This window comes from Pogoniulus pusillus, chromosome 33, assembly GCF_015220805.1.
Source record: "Pogoniulus pusillus isolate bPogPus1 chromosome 33, bPogPus1.pri, whole genome shotgun sequence".
NCBI classification, from domain to species: Eukaryota; Metazoa; Chordata; class Aves; order Piciformes; family Lybiidae; genus Pogoniulus; species Pogoniulus pusillus.
The window spans coordinates 9,784,754-9,799,512 of record NC_087296.1 but is presented as its reverse complement, the minus strand read 5'-3'; the positions used below and the strand labels follow the sequence as shown (position 1 = coordinate 9,799,512).

At 47.7% G+C, this 14,759-nt stretch overlaps 1 protein-coding gene and 1 long non-coding RNA gene across 2 annotated transcripts in view; one reads left to right on the top strand and one right to left on the bottom strand.

Annotated features, from left to right (window-relative positions):
• CLVS2 (clavesin 2) overlaps positions 1-13,694 on the bottom strand; it is a 66,572-nt gene extending 52,878 nt beyond the window's left edge. Inside the window, exons 1-2 of the mRNA XM_064170406.1 lie at positions 12,349-13,694; positions 2,513-2,687 (exon numbers count right to left, since the gene is read on the bottom strand). Of these exons, the coding sequence (XP_064026476.1) occupies positions 2,513-2,687; positions 12,349-12,737 (564 nt within the window). The 5' untranslated portion in view covers positions 12,738-13,694. The remainder of the gene's footprint in view (positions 1-2,512; positions 2,688-12,348) is intronic.
• On the top strand, positions 12,652-14,506 carry LOC135189731 (uncharacterized). The gene is made up of 2 exons (XR_010308245.1): positions 12,652-12,728; positions 14,153-14,506. It is a non-coding gene; the product is annotated as an uncharacterized LOC135189731 (long non-coding RNA).
• Positions 14,507-14,759: the final 253 nt, after the last annotated feature.

Genomic DNA, 14,759 nt, shown 5'->3' with positions numbered 1-14,759 from the left:
TGAGGCTACTAAAGCATTTCTTCATTCTCTAAACAAGAAAACAATGGCTGGCTCTGAAAGACAGCACACGAAAGGGAAACCACTTTGGAAAGGAATAAAGGAAAGCAATAAAAGGAACTGTAGAACCGTTAAGAGCACAGATCTCAGTGCTGCCTTCTGATGTAGTTCTGCAGCCCACGGAATCACACCATTGCTTAAGGAAAGACAACAAAACGAAATCTGAGATCTTTGTCTTCTGACTGTCACTACCCTTCCGTGGGCAGCAGCAGGCTGAAGAAGCCATTCCAAGATTTAAATCAAAGCTCCATACTACTCCATACCAGTTTCTTCAAAAATAGCAATATCAAAGCGAAGCAAGTTCACAGATAAGGCTCTTGTTTTGTTTGAGGAGCAATAAAAGTGTATAAATTACAAACCCCACACAGACTAAGAGAATATATGTCCTTGTAAAACCAAAGCACACCACCACAGGAGCGAATTACTGACGTTTTAAGATAGCAACTTCAGTTCACTCTGCAAACAACTGTTTTACAGATCCCAGTTTTTCACTTTCATTGAAGATCACAGGAAACAGCCAAGAGTTGTGTAGTGTCCTTCCCACCAACCTGCCTGCATTTACAATGAGCAAAAGGAAGTTTACAGCACTGTATACTCAGCCACAGAAGATGCTGATCAAATTAATCCTGGCCCTACAGAAGAGCCCAGCACATCACAGTATCACAGTATTATTAGGATTGGAAGAGACCTCACAGATCATCAAGTCCAACCCTTTACCACAGAGCTCAAGGCTAGACCATGGCACCAAGTGCCACGTCCAATCCTGCCCTGAACAGCTCCAGGGACGGCGACTCCACCACCTCCCCGGGCAGCCCATTCCAGTGTCCAATGACTCTCTCAGGGAAGAACTTTCTCCTCACCTCCAGCCTAAATCTCCCCTGGTGCAGCCTGAGGCTGTGTCCTCTTGTTCTGGTGCTGGCCACCTGAGAGAAGAGAGCAACCTCCTCCTGGCCACAACCTCCCCTCAGGTAATTGTAGACAGCAATAAGGTCACCCCTGAGCCTCCTCTTCTCCAGGCTAACCAATCCCAGCTCCCTCAGCCTCTCCTCGTAGGGCTGTGCTCAAGGCCTCTCCCCAGCCTCGTCGCCCTTCTCTGGACACGCTCAAGCATCTCAATGTCCCTCCTAAACTGGGGGGCCCAGAACTGAACACAGGACTCAAGGTGTGGTCTAACCAGTGCAGAGTACAGGGGCAGAATGACCTCCCTGCTCCTGCTGGCCACACCATTCCTGATGCAGGCCAGGATGCCACTGGCTCTCTTGGCCACCTGGGCACACTGCTGGCTCATGTTCAGGTGGGTATCAATCAGCACCCCCAGATCCCTTTCTGTCTGGCTGCTCTCCAGCCACTCCGACCGCAGCCTGTATCTCTGCATGGGGTTGCTGTGGCCAAAGTGCAGCACCCTGCACTTGGAGCTATTGAAGCCATCCCCTTGGACTCTGCCCATCTGTCCAGGAGGTCAAGGTCCTGCTGCAGAGCCCTTCTGCCCTCCATGCTGAGTTTTGACCAAAGAGGTCCAGCTAACTATCTAACCAGAGTGCCCCACACTTTTCAGGGCAAGTGATGTAGAGCCTGTCTCCAATGGAATCAATAACAAAAACCCAACTTGGCGTGGCAGGAGCAAAACCCTATTTCACTGGCCCTGTGCAAAATGACAAGACAAACTGATTACTTCTAACTTGCTGCTGCAGAAGCTACAGACTGAATTTATGAGAAGCCAGTCCCTTTGGAATAAAGACAGAAAAGTTACTTGTTAATTTTAGCCAAGAAGGAGTCTATACACCAGGAGTTACTGCAGTTAGCTGACCATGCTCAGTGGTTAGCCTGCACCACTGTAGCTTGCCTGGTCACCTACACCTTAAGCTGCTAGCCTTGCTGTTCACAGGTTCATAGATTTTTGGTCTATCTGAGTTTTCTAGCCACATAGAATCATAGAATCAAGCAGGTTGGAAGAGACCTCCAAGATCATCCAGTCCAACCTAGCACCCAGCCCTAGCCAGTCAACCAGACCATGGCACTAAGTGCCTCATCCAGGCTTTTCTTGAAGACCTCCCTGGGCAGCCCATTCCAATGCCAATCACTCTCTCTGCCATCAACTTCCTCCTAACATCCAGCCTATACCTACCCTGGCACAACTTGAGACTGTGTCCCCTTGTTCTATTGCTGGTTGCCTGGGAGAAGAGGCCACCCCCCATCTGGCTACAATGCCCCTTCAGGTAGCTGTAGACAGTAATAAGAGCACCCCTGAGCCTCCTCTTCTCCAGGATAAACAGCCCCAGCTCCTTCAGCCTCTCCTCATAGGGTTTGTGTTCCAGGCCCCTCACCAGCTTTGTTGCCCTTCTCTGGACATGTTCCAGCACCTCAACATCTTTCTTGAATTGAGGGGCCCAGAACATAGATTTGCAATGAAACACAAAACAAAGAAGGATCAACAAAAGAAAGAAAAGACCATTACCTGAAGGCCCTCTATGGCTAACCTAAGCATGCTTGGTGTGAGCTTGGAGGCCTGCTTGAAGGTGAAGTTGCTCCAGTCTATAATCAAAACAAATCCATTCACTTGAAGCTCAGGATCTTCTATCATGGCTTCTAAAGAGAGAAGTATGGCACGCAGAATATCCACCAGTGTGTACCTGCAAATGGCAAGGGGAGATTAGGTTAGGAAAGGACCAGAAGTTCTCAGTGTTCTTGCTCTGCCCTGCTTGTCAAAAGTTTAATTCAAAGAAGTCCAAACACATCCTCAGAAGCCATGGGTATGTATAGCTGGGAAACTCTCACAAGCCCAGCATGCTGAACTCATCCTCTGGAGCGGGGTTATGCGCACCTAGACTGTGAGCTAGTCAGAACAAACAGCAGCAATATAAAACACCAGAGGTAAACTTGCATTTCCCTGCAGATTCCTAATTCCTTGACTATCTGTGCCACTTATTAAATGTCTCTGCAAAGGTAATCTGTACAAACTGTATTTTTCTAAAACCATAATGATGCCAAAAGCTGAGTCTAATGCTAGAAGCCTGGAGTCAAGCTTTCCTCCTGAATGATTCCAAGGGATTGAAATAATGGCTTAGGAATCTTATGAAGAAGTTATTCAGTATGAGGGTGGTGAGACTCTGGAACAGGCTGCCCAGGGAGGTTGTAGGTGCCTCCTCCCTGGAGGTGTTCAAAGCCAGACTGGATGAGGTCCTGGGCAACCAAGTCTAGCTGAAAGGTGTCCCTATTCATGTCAGGGAGGTTGGAGTAGATGATCTTTGATGCCCTTCCAACCTGAAGGGGCATTGTAACCAGGTGGAGAGTGGCCTCTTCTCCCAGGCAACCAGCAATAGAACAAGGGGACACAGTCTCAAGTTGTGCCAGGGTAGGTATAGGCTGGATATTAGGAAGAAGTTCTTCACAGAGAGAGTGATTTTCCATTGGAATGGGCTGCCCAGGGAGGTGGTGGAGGCACCGTCCCTGGAGGTCTTCAAGAAAAGACTGGATGAGGCACTTAGTGCCATGGTCTAGTGGATTGGATAGGGCTGGGTGCTAGGTTGGACTGGCTGATCTTGGAGGTCTCTTCCAACCTGCTTGATTCTATGATTCTATGATTCTATGATTCTACAAAATGATCAGCTAGAACAGGGATTTCCACATGCTGTGCTTGTCTCTGCCTGGGCAATGCTTTCTCTTAGATGTACAAAGGCTAATACAGAAGCCTGATTGCTCAAGGATCTGGAAAGCACAAAGTAACACATTATAGCTTTGAGGCATTTCTAGTTAAGAGCAATACCAACCTTTTAAGTGTTACTTAATCACCTTCTGAGTATTGAGTACTTTGCATCCCCAATTTATGTGGTTTCAGAAGGCTGAAACACTGTACTTGTTTATAGCATTTTCTATGCTAAATATTTGGTTACAAAGGTGCCATGTACAATATGTAATTATGTGTTGTGGTTTACATGCATGCACATAAGCTTCTCTTAGATCAATGATCTTGATAAAGACATAATTCCATATTACCCAAGCACTGCTGAGTGTAGTCTTCCTATTTTTTTTAAGCTAAAGCACCTAATACAGCAGCTGAATAGCTTAAATATATACAGCAATGTCATCTTTTGGAGATTTACTTATGTAAGACAAAAGGTTGTCCTCCTGATGAAAATAAGTTGTGAAGAACACAAGCCCAGCTAAAAGCAAGCAAGAACACCTTCTGCCAGAGGAAGATATCTGAAGTAGTCTCTAAGTCTAAAACGGCACATCTGGATTAAGTATGCAAAGACATCTCATTACCAACCAAGCTTCCCACCTCAAATACCCTTCAGGGCAATTAGCTGAAAATAGGAGCTATCCTTCATCCTGCAATGGACACCTCCTCCTGCTATCTTACTTAAGTACAGCACAGCAAACCAAAGAAAGGCATATCTATTAGGGGATATTTAAAGCAGCTTTTACGCTGGACATATGCTGCGACAAGCCAAAACCATACACTTAGTGTGATAGATGAACTCGTAGGTGGTGCAAATGGCAAGCTGAGTTTTGGAAGTATCAGCTGAGCAGCCCAAGCAAATGAAACATGGTTAAAGAAGCTGCACTGAAGCTTTCACACTGCACAAGGCTGTCTGCATTAAGACTCATTTTCAATGCACTCCAGCCCCATGTTGTCTAACATTTCACCTCACTGCTACTGCTGTTCATTTAGTTCCAGGATGCACAAGCTCTGCCACAAAATATGCTCCATCTTTGGCTGGACTTCAGGGAAATTAATATCCTACACAAAAAGAATGTGGGAAATATTACCCTGGATTGTGTTGCTGACACTTTTATTCCACGCTGATGTTACTTTCCAGATAAGTAGAGAAATCTAACCAATGAAAAGTGAGAAAAAACAGGATAAACTGGGGAGAGGAAGAGGGAAAGGGAAAGGGAGAGGGGGAGGGAGAGGACCAACATGGTAGCTTTTGATTTTAAGAGACCATGGTGTTGAGTCTGAGGGAAAGATGGTGCTGTTTTATTCTTATCAACCTCTGGTAAGTAACCTTCTGTATTTAGGGGACCACAAGCTGCTCATTTTACCTCAGCCCCCCTTTACAATGACTCCTCCAGTGCTGGCAGGTACATCAAGGTGTCCTGGGCTTGATTTGCTGCAGAGCATTTTCTATAGTAGCCTGCAGTTAATCAGAAATAAGCCCTTATTTATTTATGGCTAAATTCAGTTGTTTTAAGAGACTCTTATGGGATATAAGGCAGCAAGCAAGGAATTACTAATTGCTAAGATAATCGAGAACTCATGGCTAATTTAAACATGTTTAATGCCCTCTATTTATAGAGCCATGCTTAATTCAACAGAGAGCTTAGACAACTTTCTCAGCCCAGTTTTTAAGGTGAACAACAAATGGTGGAAAGGTAGTGTCACAAATACAACACACTCTTAAAGTGCTTCTCCTGTGTGAGTCCCAGCTTGAGCTCAAATAAGGTGGGGATTGGTGTGCAGACACACTCTGCTGCCTCTTGGAATTTTTCATTCAGGTTGACTTTAAAGCCTGGGAAGGCTTGACAAGATAATAGCCACGCTGACAGTGATGCTTTCAAACGCTTCAGGATGGCTACCAGTCCTACTGTGACAGCAGCAGACCTTTCCAGGGAGATACCTCACTGAGGTCTTGATTTGTGAAGAGCAGAACAGTTCAAACTGCTAACTGAGGGGGGAATGGACATGCCTTAAAATATGTTTTGAAGGGAAAAGTTTAAACCCTGGATCTTTAAAACAGTTAGCACAATGAGCATCCTACTTACTTGCAATTTAACAATGGCAACAAGTCCCCCTTTACAGAATACTTCTTTAAGAGGTTTTTTTGTGTGTGGTTGTGAATAGATTCAAAGTATTTCCAGGAATTTCTGGGAAAAACAACCTAGCAGACACTGCTATCAACTCTTGGAAGCACTTCACCAGAATTTTTCACTTTTACCTTAGATGGCTGTTAATGCCTGCATCTAGAGACAGGAATTTGTCTTGGTGAGCTCCATGGTTTTCAGTCAAGAGTTTCAGCAACCACTAACCTTTATTATAATCACTTGAACTAATGTTACCCACGCACTGGGGAACTGGGAGTAACTTGAGAGAGTGATTTGCCATTGGGATGGGCTGCCCAAGGAGGTGGTGGAGTCACCATCCCTGGAGGTGTTCAAACAAAGCTTGGATGGGGCACTTAGTGCCATGGTCTGATTGATTGGCTAGGGCTGGGTGCTAGGTTGGACTGGATGATCTTGGAGGTCTCTTCCAACCTGGATGATTCTATCATTCTATCATTCTATTCTATTGTTATGTGGTCTATAAATCCCCTTCATTCCCAGAGGCCATTGTAATTTCCACCAGGTCAACAGAAAGCAAAGAGACAGGAAGAATGCAGGGTAGAGATGTCTCATGTCAAATCCAGCTGTGTCAGCCCTTTGCAGTATTTGATGCTCTTGATGATGGGTGGCACCCACCATAAATTTATTTAACCAGATTCTGGTTCAAACTGGTTCACTTTTGCACTGAATAGCAGATAATCTGATTAGGCAGAGTTGCCCTTCTATCTCCATCGCTATTTGCTATCTCCCCTATAATAACAAGGAATTTCAAGTCATTTTGAGAATTAAAACAGAGTGCTACGAGTCTGCCTCTCTGGATGCAAACTGTCAACTAGAAGGGATCATAGAATCATAAAATGGTTTAGGGTGGAAGGGACCTCAAAGCTCAACCAGTTCCAATCCCCCGCCATAGGCAGGGACACCTCCCACTAGAACAGGTTGCTCAAGACCTCATCCAGCCTGCCCTTGAACACCTCCAGGGAAGGAGCAGCCACAACCTCCCTGGGCCACCTGTGCCAGTGTCTCACCACCCTCACTGCAAACAACCCTTTCCTAACATCTAGTTTGAATTTCTCCTCTGCCAGTTTAAACCCGTTTCTCCTCATCCTGTCATTACCAGACCTTGTCAATAGTCCCTCCCAGCCCTCCTGTAGCCCCCTTCAGCTACTGGAAGGCCACTCCAAGGTCTCCTTGAAGCCTTCTCTTCTTCAGGCCGCAGAGCCCCAGATCTTGTAGCCTGTCCTCATAGCAGAACTGCTGCAGCCCTCTGAGCATCCTCATGGCCTCCTCTGGACTGGCTCTAACAGTTCCATGTCCTGCTTGTGTTGGGGGCTCCAGAACTGCACACAGTCCTCCAGGTGGGGTCTGAGGAGAGCAGAGCAAAGGGGCAGAATCCCCTCCCTTGCCCTGCTGCCCACACTGCTCTTGCTGCAGCCCAGCACAGGGTTGCTGTCTGGCTCATGTTGAGCTTTTCATCACCCCAGACTCCCAGGTCCTTTCCCTCAGGGCTGCTCTCAGCCATTCACCACCCATCCTGTGCTTGGGAGAGGTATTACCTCTCTGCTCAAATGTAAGCCAATGTCTCCTGAATGTCTCAAACACATAATGAATACAGAAGCTGTATTTCAGGCTCATGACCATTTGCACAAGTCAAGGTTTCTATCAAATGAGCTCCTGTGCCATTGTGGTTTATAAGAGAAAGCTGGTCAAGTCTCCAAGCCATCATCCCATTTCTGCCTTAATAGTTTTTAGAATTTCAGTAAAATGAGAGTTCTCAAGATACAGAAAGGAGTACCTAGAAATGATGCTTCAACCCTCCTTAGTTTGTCAGCTTAGGTATAAATCTGAATGCTGAAGAGATGAGGGATAAAAACTTCTGTTAGAGTTAATCTGCTTAAATAGTGGCTGCAAGCCCTGAGAGTCCATGTTCTAAAACCAAAAAGTCTCACCACTGTTACAAAAATGCATAGAGAAAGAGAAACTACTGCAAATACTTCAACAAATGATCTTTTAGATTCAGATTTCATATCAGCCATCACTCCTTATGGCAGCCCAGTGGCTAACAGTCACAACCACGGATGGAGATTCAGCTGATCTAAATTCTACATAGCCACTGGCCAAACAGATCCCTAGCAAAGCCACTCACAGTCTAAGCACAAATGAAAATAGGAAGACAGGGATAGCTTGGTGGAAAGCTGGGAAACAATGAAACAGCCTCAGTCACCAGGAGAAACTGTATGGGAAGAGGAGAGTGTTTGCACTGGTAAATAATTCTTATTTGAAAGATACTACTTCCAAACAGAAGTTGACTCTTCAGCAGGTATTTTGTTGTTGCTGATGGGTTGTTGTTATTGCTAGCATTGCTATTTGTTTTGTCATGTTGCCTCTCTCAGAGCTTGAAAAATCCCCTGCCAACTTGCCCGTGTTTAACAGCGAGACAAGGAGCACACCAGCCCCATGATAGCTACAGAGCTTACATTTCCATTGAATGGGAGGGAAAGGAAAGTGTCTAACACTTCTGCACAGGAAAGCACAGTTCTGAAAGCAAACCAGTGGGCTCCATCTTTGCCCTGCTTTAAATCATCTGATGCAACAGCAGAGCAGCAGAGCTAACGGCAATGAGGGCAGTGGATTTCCTCATTCCCTGGGGATGGTGGAAGCTGACTGGGTCACTGTGACACAGATAGAAAGTAGGTATCACTGCACTCTTCTACTGCACTTTTCTATGGCACTTTCTAGGGGAGGGAGGGAAGCTGAGATAATTAATGCCAGGAAATATCTCAAATAAATAGCATTAAAATGGGGACTGATTCTCCTGGGGAATTTGTGTACAGGTGCCACAAAGCATACAGATGAACTTGCATGGTGACAAAAGATCCCTTGTCACTTAGAGTTGAAGTTAATTGCATCATTTATTGGTGGGGGTAAAAAAAAGAAAAAGGAAAAAGCAAAAGGAAAAGGAAATGGAAAAAGGACAAGGAAAAGAAGAAAAAGAAAAAAGGAAGAAGAAAAAGGGAAAAATAGGCAAAGGGGGAGTAAAAAAAGAAAAAGAATAAATGAAAAGGAAAAGGAACAACGAAAAGGAAAAGAAGAAAAAGAAAAAATGGAGAAGAAAAAGGGAAAAAAGAGGCAAAAGGGGGGAGGAAGAGGGAAGAGGGGGAAAAAGAGGGAAAAGAAGAGGGAAAAGAAGAGGGGAAAGAAGAGGGAAAAGAAGAGGGAAAAGAAGAGGGAAGGAAGAGGGAAAAGAAGAGAGAAAGAAGAGGGAAAAGAAGAAGAAGGAAGAAGAAGAAGAAAGAAAAGAAGAAAAGAGAAAAGGGGAAAAGGAAAAAGGAGAAAGGAAAAGGGAAAAGGGAAAAGGAAAAAGGAAAAGAAACAAAGCTAACCAGCTGCACACACTGAGAAAAAGGGAATCTTCCAATGCACATAGACACCTACAAGCCAAATGTAGTTCTGAATCAACAATTTGGAAGCTGCTAGGGAAGGCTGATCCCCTCCCCAGGGCTATCCAGCATGCCTCCCATCTTCACTTTCCCCTTAGAAACAAGAGCGTGCGTTAGGCAGGGTCCCATTGAAAAGCTGCTGGGCTGTTTGATGCATTCTCCTTCACCTTTCCTGGGTTTGTTTGTTTGTTTTAAATCCGTGTCTGAGTCAGCTGCTCAGATGGTAGGACATCTGGTACAGTTTTCAGGCCCTGGATTAATTTAATGATTTAACATGTAGTACAGAGGCTTGTTTTACCATAGGACTGACTCTCGTGCCTCCCACGCCTGTCTTTTTAATTGGAACTATGTAAATCACAGGCTGCTGGTGCTCTATAAATCATCTATAGTGTGTCTGCTACTCATTTAAATAACAAATTGGAACTTTTTATGTCTAATTGTTACATGCTGGCCGTAATAAGTCACGCACACAAGATAAATCTGCAGGCTTGCTGGGCTCTATTAACTTACTTTATGAAGCATATGAAGAGATCCTAACAAGACAGACTACAAAAAGCAATCCTCTCAGTGTTGCTGTAAAAGGACTGATTTGTGGACTGTAAGATTTCAAGTCAGCTAAGATAAGCCTGAGACACGTTACTAGCAGCTCTAGCATGTGTTTCATACACAATGCTCCCCAGGTTCAGCTGCTGAATATCAGAGAATGAAAGACACTAAATTAATTAGAAAATAGAGTGACCCAGCTCCATTCCCAGATCTGTCACAGACCTGTCATGTGCCTTGGAGCAAGCCACTCCCCACAGCTGGGCTCCAGCTCTCTCCTCTTTGTCTGAGTGGTCTCTCTGAAAACAAATCCCTTGCTCTGGAGCAGAGGCAGTGCTGAAGAGCAATAGGGACCCAACTGCAAACACAACCATTAGGTACCCCTGCCGACCCCAGTCACTTCCTTATTATATCAGAACTAACAACTTTACCAGCAGTACTTCTTTCTAAAGATCACAGTAAATTTACTGTTGTGTCAGATGATCTCCAAATCTCAGCATATCCAAAATCTGAGAAGAAAATAAGCCTATTCTTTTCACATGGCAATCATTATTGTTAAATGCTACTTCATCTCCAAATTGGACTTCTTGATGGTTTTTGGGTTTTTTTTTGCTAGGAACTAATGTTCTGAAAAGCATCACATAAAGCTTTGAGGTTTCTCTCTCATCAATTAGAAATACTGTATCAAGTAAGCCACACTGCCTTAACTAAGGGAACTTCTTCAAGGTAGATGCATGACTTAAAAAAAAGCCTAAATATATTTTTTTTTCTCCCCCCCCCTTTTTTTTTTCCTTTGGTTCAAGGATTTGTAAGAGTTTATGGAGCTGTTTCTAAAATAAAAAGTTGACCTGGTTCTTATGGGAGAAATTAAGCACACGCAGAGAGTCCTTAGCCTCATCACCACTGCTTCCTCACTCAGCTGCTTTGGCTCCATCTGCCAGAACACTGAAGCAGGAAAACAATGCTGGCCCCAGCTCTCTGTATGGTCACCCAAACTTTCTAGTTGCTACCCTGTTTGTGAACAGTTTTGATCTGTGCCAAACAGCTTTCTTCCAGTCCGTGGGTATGTTCCACTGGTCAGCAGGAGCCAGGAAACTATCCACACAGGCAGTGTGGTTGTGGCTAATGTGACTGCAAAGAAAAACCATGGTGGGCCAGCAGCTCTTGGGGCAGAGACCGATCCTTAGCTGTAACATCAGCTGCTGGAGAGCTGTGGGTTCTGCGATGGCTGTCAGCACAGCCTACGTGAGGACATCTACACAAACACTTAAAGGGCAGGCTTATGTATGACAACCCCTCAGATTTCATCCTTTCTAGGATAGCTGATAGCTGTTCAGTCCTCTCCTGTTTCAAAACAGCTCAGCTTGGGAAATCTGCACTGAGCATTCAGCACTGCCAGTACTCAGCTTGCATCGGCTGCACAAAAGAGTCTGTGGGTTCATGTGAAGGCAACTGGCAAGACTTTATGTTTTCTCACTCAGTAGTGCTTCAGATCCTAAGCCTGCTCTCAGGTTGGGAGACCAGAGAAATGATGCAGTGCTCACAGGAGCAGGCTTCAGAACTCACTGTTAGTGGGGTTTATTCATTCACATGTACTGCAAATCAAGCAGGTTTTTTTGTGGCTGTAATTTTCGGACTGCAGGAGAAACTGGGCATGACACCAAATGAGGTATTCAGAAAAATCAAATAATGCCACATAGTACCAAGGCCATTGCTAAAAGACAAGGTCCTGATGGCAGACAGCTCTCGGCTCAGCTCATTAAGTCATCCTCTGGCTAGAGTGGCTCCAAAAAGGAGCAGAAATTGTTCTAAGGAGTGTGCTAGCCTCCTTCAATGTGCTACCAAACCTTTTCGTGCTTGAGTCTTACTGTGCAGAAGTTGACACTTAGAGCAGTGTGCCTGGGGAAGCAAAGCGGTTGCTGTAACTTCCATCATAGCATTTCCAGGTAGATCAGGAAGAGATTTTTAGCTGAAGGAAAGGATCTGGAGCCTTAGCTTTCTGCTCAGGCGAACTTTTCAGTTCAAAAGCCATGATGGATATTCCTGTTTTGCACACAGAATCTCCCACTTTCCCCTATGGCACCTGAGCAACCCTGTGTGAGCTGAAGTGGAAAGACGAGCAGAGAGATTGTCAAAAGCCTTTGTCAGGGGGGTGAGGACATCATCCACCACGCCAGCTCACTTTGGCTAGAGACAGAAGACTACAGATCTCACATATGCCAAATAAAAAGAGTAACCAAGGTAGTTCCTACTTCTCTCCTAAAATCCAGAGCCCGAAGAATGAGAAGGTTGAAAAGGCCCTAAGGCACAAAACACATTGCTTCTTCCTCTTCTCCCTCTGCCTCCCAGGCTGCTGCCCAGCCCTCCGTGGGCAGAGCCGGGTGTGTCCCTGATGCCCACCCACCCTCTCTGCTCTGGCACAGCTTTTCCTTGCCGTTGCCCGGGAAAAGAAGGGGTTAAGGCTGGCGGGTGGTTCTGCATTTACCTGCTCTGGTCCCAGTTGGCAGCAAAAAGGACGAGGATCTTCCTGCCGTAGTGGTCCAGGTTGGCCAGCCCGCCGGGGAAGCCATCCTTCAGCGCCTGCTTGATGCCCGGGTCGGTGGCCTTGAAGCTCTTGAACATGTCCAGGTTCTGCTGGCGATATTCGAAGTACTGCGCCAGGAGACGAAACGCTTCGAAGTGCTGAAACTTCCTGGCCCGCAGGAACCGCAGGATGAAGGCATCGTCGGTGCGGAGGAAGCCGATGTCCGGCCGAGTGATCACCATGTCCCGCACCTCCTGGATGTCCTGGTGCAAGGTGTCTGGGTTCTCGTTCAGCTCCAGCCGGGCTTTCTCCAGAGTCTCCGGGGAGAGACCTGCCTGCAAGTGAGTCATGGCGCTGCCCTCCTCCTCCTCCTCCTGCTGCCTGCCTCTGCCGCCTGCGCTCCTCAGCCGCCCCAGCGCTTGCCCCCCGGAGGCGGGGTGCCCCGGCTCGGCCGCCCGCCGCTCCCCCGCCCCGCCGGGCCTCGCCCCGCCGCTCGCCGGCTCCGCCGCCGCTGCCAGTCCGGCCGCCGAGAAGCGAGCGGCTGCCAGGCAGCCAGGTCCTGGGGGAAGGGGATTGGCACCGAGACTACCCCCGGGCTGTTGGCGGAGCCGCGTTATCTCTCTGACATAGAGCCCTCCCCGCCGCGGGCTCCAACGCGCCGCAGCATCCCCGCAGCCGGTCCGCGGAGGAGACGAAACCCGCCGGGGATGGGGATGCGGGCTGCCGGCTGCCGCTCGCCCCCTCCGGTGCCGGTATGGATCTCAGGCCGGGCTGCAACGGCAGCGAGGGGCAGGGCGAGGGGTGCCTGGGGGCGCGCCCCCGGCCCGGGACTGGCAGAGTGGCTGCTCTCCCCGGAGCAGCACCATTTACGTAAGATCAGCACTCGCCCTGCTTCAGAAGCTTCTCCTGGGTTTCGGGGCGGGGGGGGGGGGGGAAGTGTCGAGAAAAAAAAAATCGAGAAAAAGAAAAAATAAAAACCAACAACGAAAAAAAGGGAGTGGGCAAAAAAAGACACAAACAAAAAAAAAAAAAAAAAGAGAGGAAAAAAAAAAAAAAAGCGAGGAGGATGGAAGTCGATTCGCAGGTACTTCGCCGGTACCGGCACCGAAGAGCCTCCCGCTCGCCGGAGAGACAACCGGAGCCTCGGCCCTGAGGATGCTCGGCTCCCTCCTCCGCTCCCCGCCCCGGCTCCCAGATGGCACCAGCCGGCGCGGAGCTGCCTGCTGCGGGGCTCCGCCTTGCGCACACGCACGGAGACAGGCGCGCCCCCGTCCAGGCGCGCCCCGGCACCTGCTCCCGCAACGCAGCTCCGGAAAGCGGAGCCGCCTCCCAGGCGAGAGGAGGCTGGGGGGGGTGTTGGGGGTGTAGTGGTAGCGCGGGTGCGGCCGTGCCCCGCTCCCCCCTGCGCAGCGCCGGGGCTGCGCCCAAAAAATGGTGGCAGCTGTGGAGGGGCTGTGGACACCCCCGGGTGAGCTCCCCGCCCGGGATTCGTAACCCGCGGGGTCGAGGCAGTGTCAGGACGCTGTCTGTCGAGCGCTGGCTTTGCTTGGCACTGCTCGCCTTTGGCTGAATTTCTTCACCTGAAACGCTGAGAGCTTAAAAAGCTGGGAATTAAACAAAGCAGCTCTCCCTTTTATGTTTTTCTTCTTCTTCTCTTTTTTCCTTCATATTGGTCCTAGCTTGTGTTTTATTGCAAAGGGCTAAAAATATCTTGCTTCTGTGCACTGGGTCTTTGAGCGAGGCGAGATGCCTTTTCCTCATGCAGGGAAGTTTGATGCTGCAGTCGGCTTTCAGAAGTTTCCACTGAAGAACATTTGACCTTTGTCGGAGGGGCTGGACCTTTCCGATGCAAATCTGACTGAAAACGAAGCTTGCACGACAGATAGAGCAAATACAGGAGAAGACAGCATGCACCTCCTCCTGCTCCTCCTTCTAAGAGGAAGCACAGTGCATGGCTACTGCATTGGGCTCCTCTCCCAAGATGACACAGCCAGAGCACACAGACTGAATTATTGAAAAGGCGCTGAGCTCACTGGTCTGTGGAGAGAGTGTATGTGGGGAGTGCACCAGTGTGAGTGCTCCCTGTCTTCTCAGGCAAATAAAGATGCTCATGAAAACATTTAAATGACACCTCGCGTTTTCTGCAGGCCATCATCAGGTGAAACTGATGACTTCGGCAGCAGGAGGGAGCCCTCAGCTATGAGGATGTTCTGAATGTGAGTCTATGCAGCGAGGGACATAGAACTGCTTGAGAGAGTCCAGCACAGAGCCACAAAGATGATTAAGGGAATGGAGCATCTGTTTTATGAGGAGAGACTGAGGGAGCTAGGGCTCTTTAGCTTGGAGGAGACTGAGAGGTCACCTCATTAATG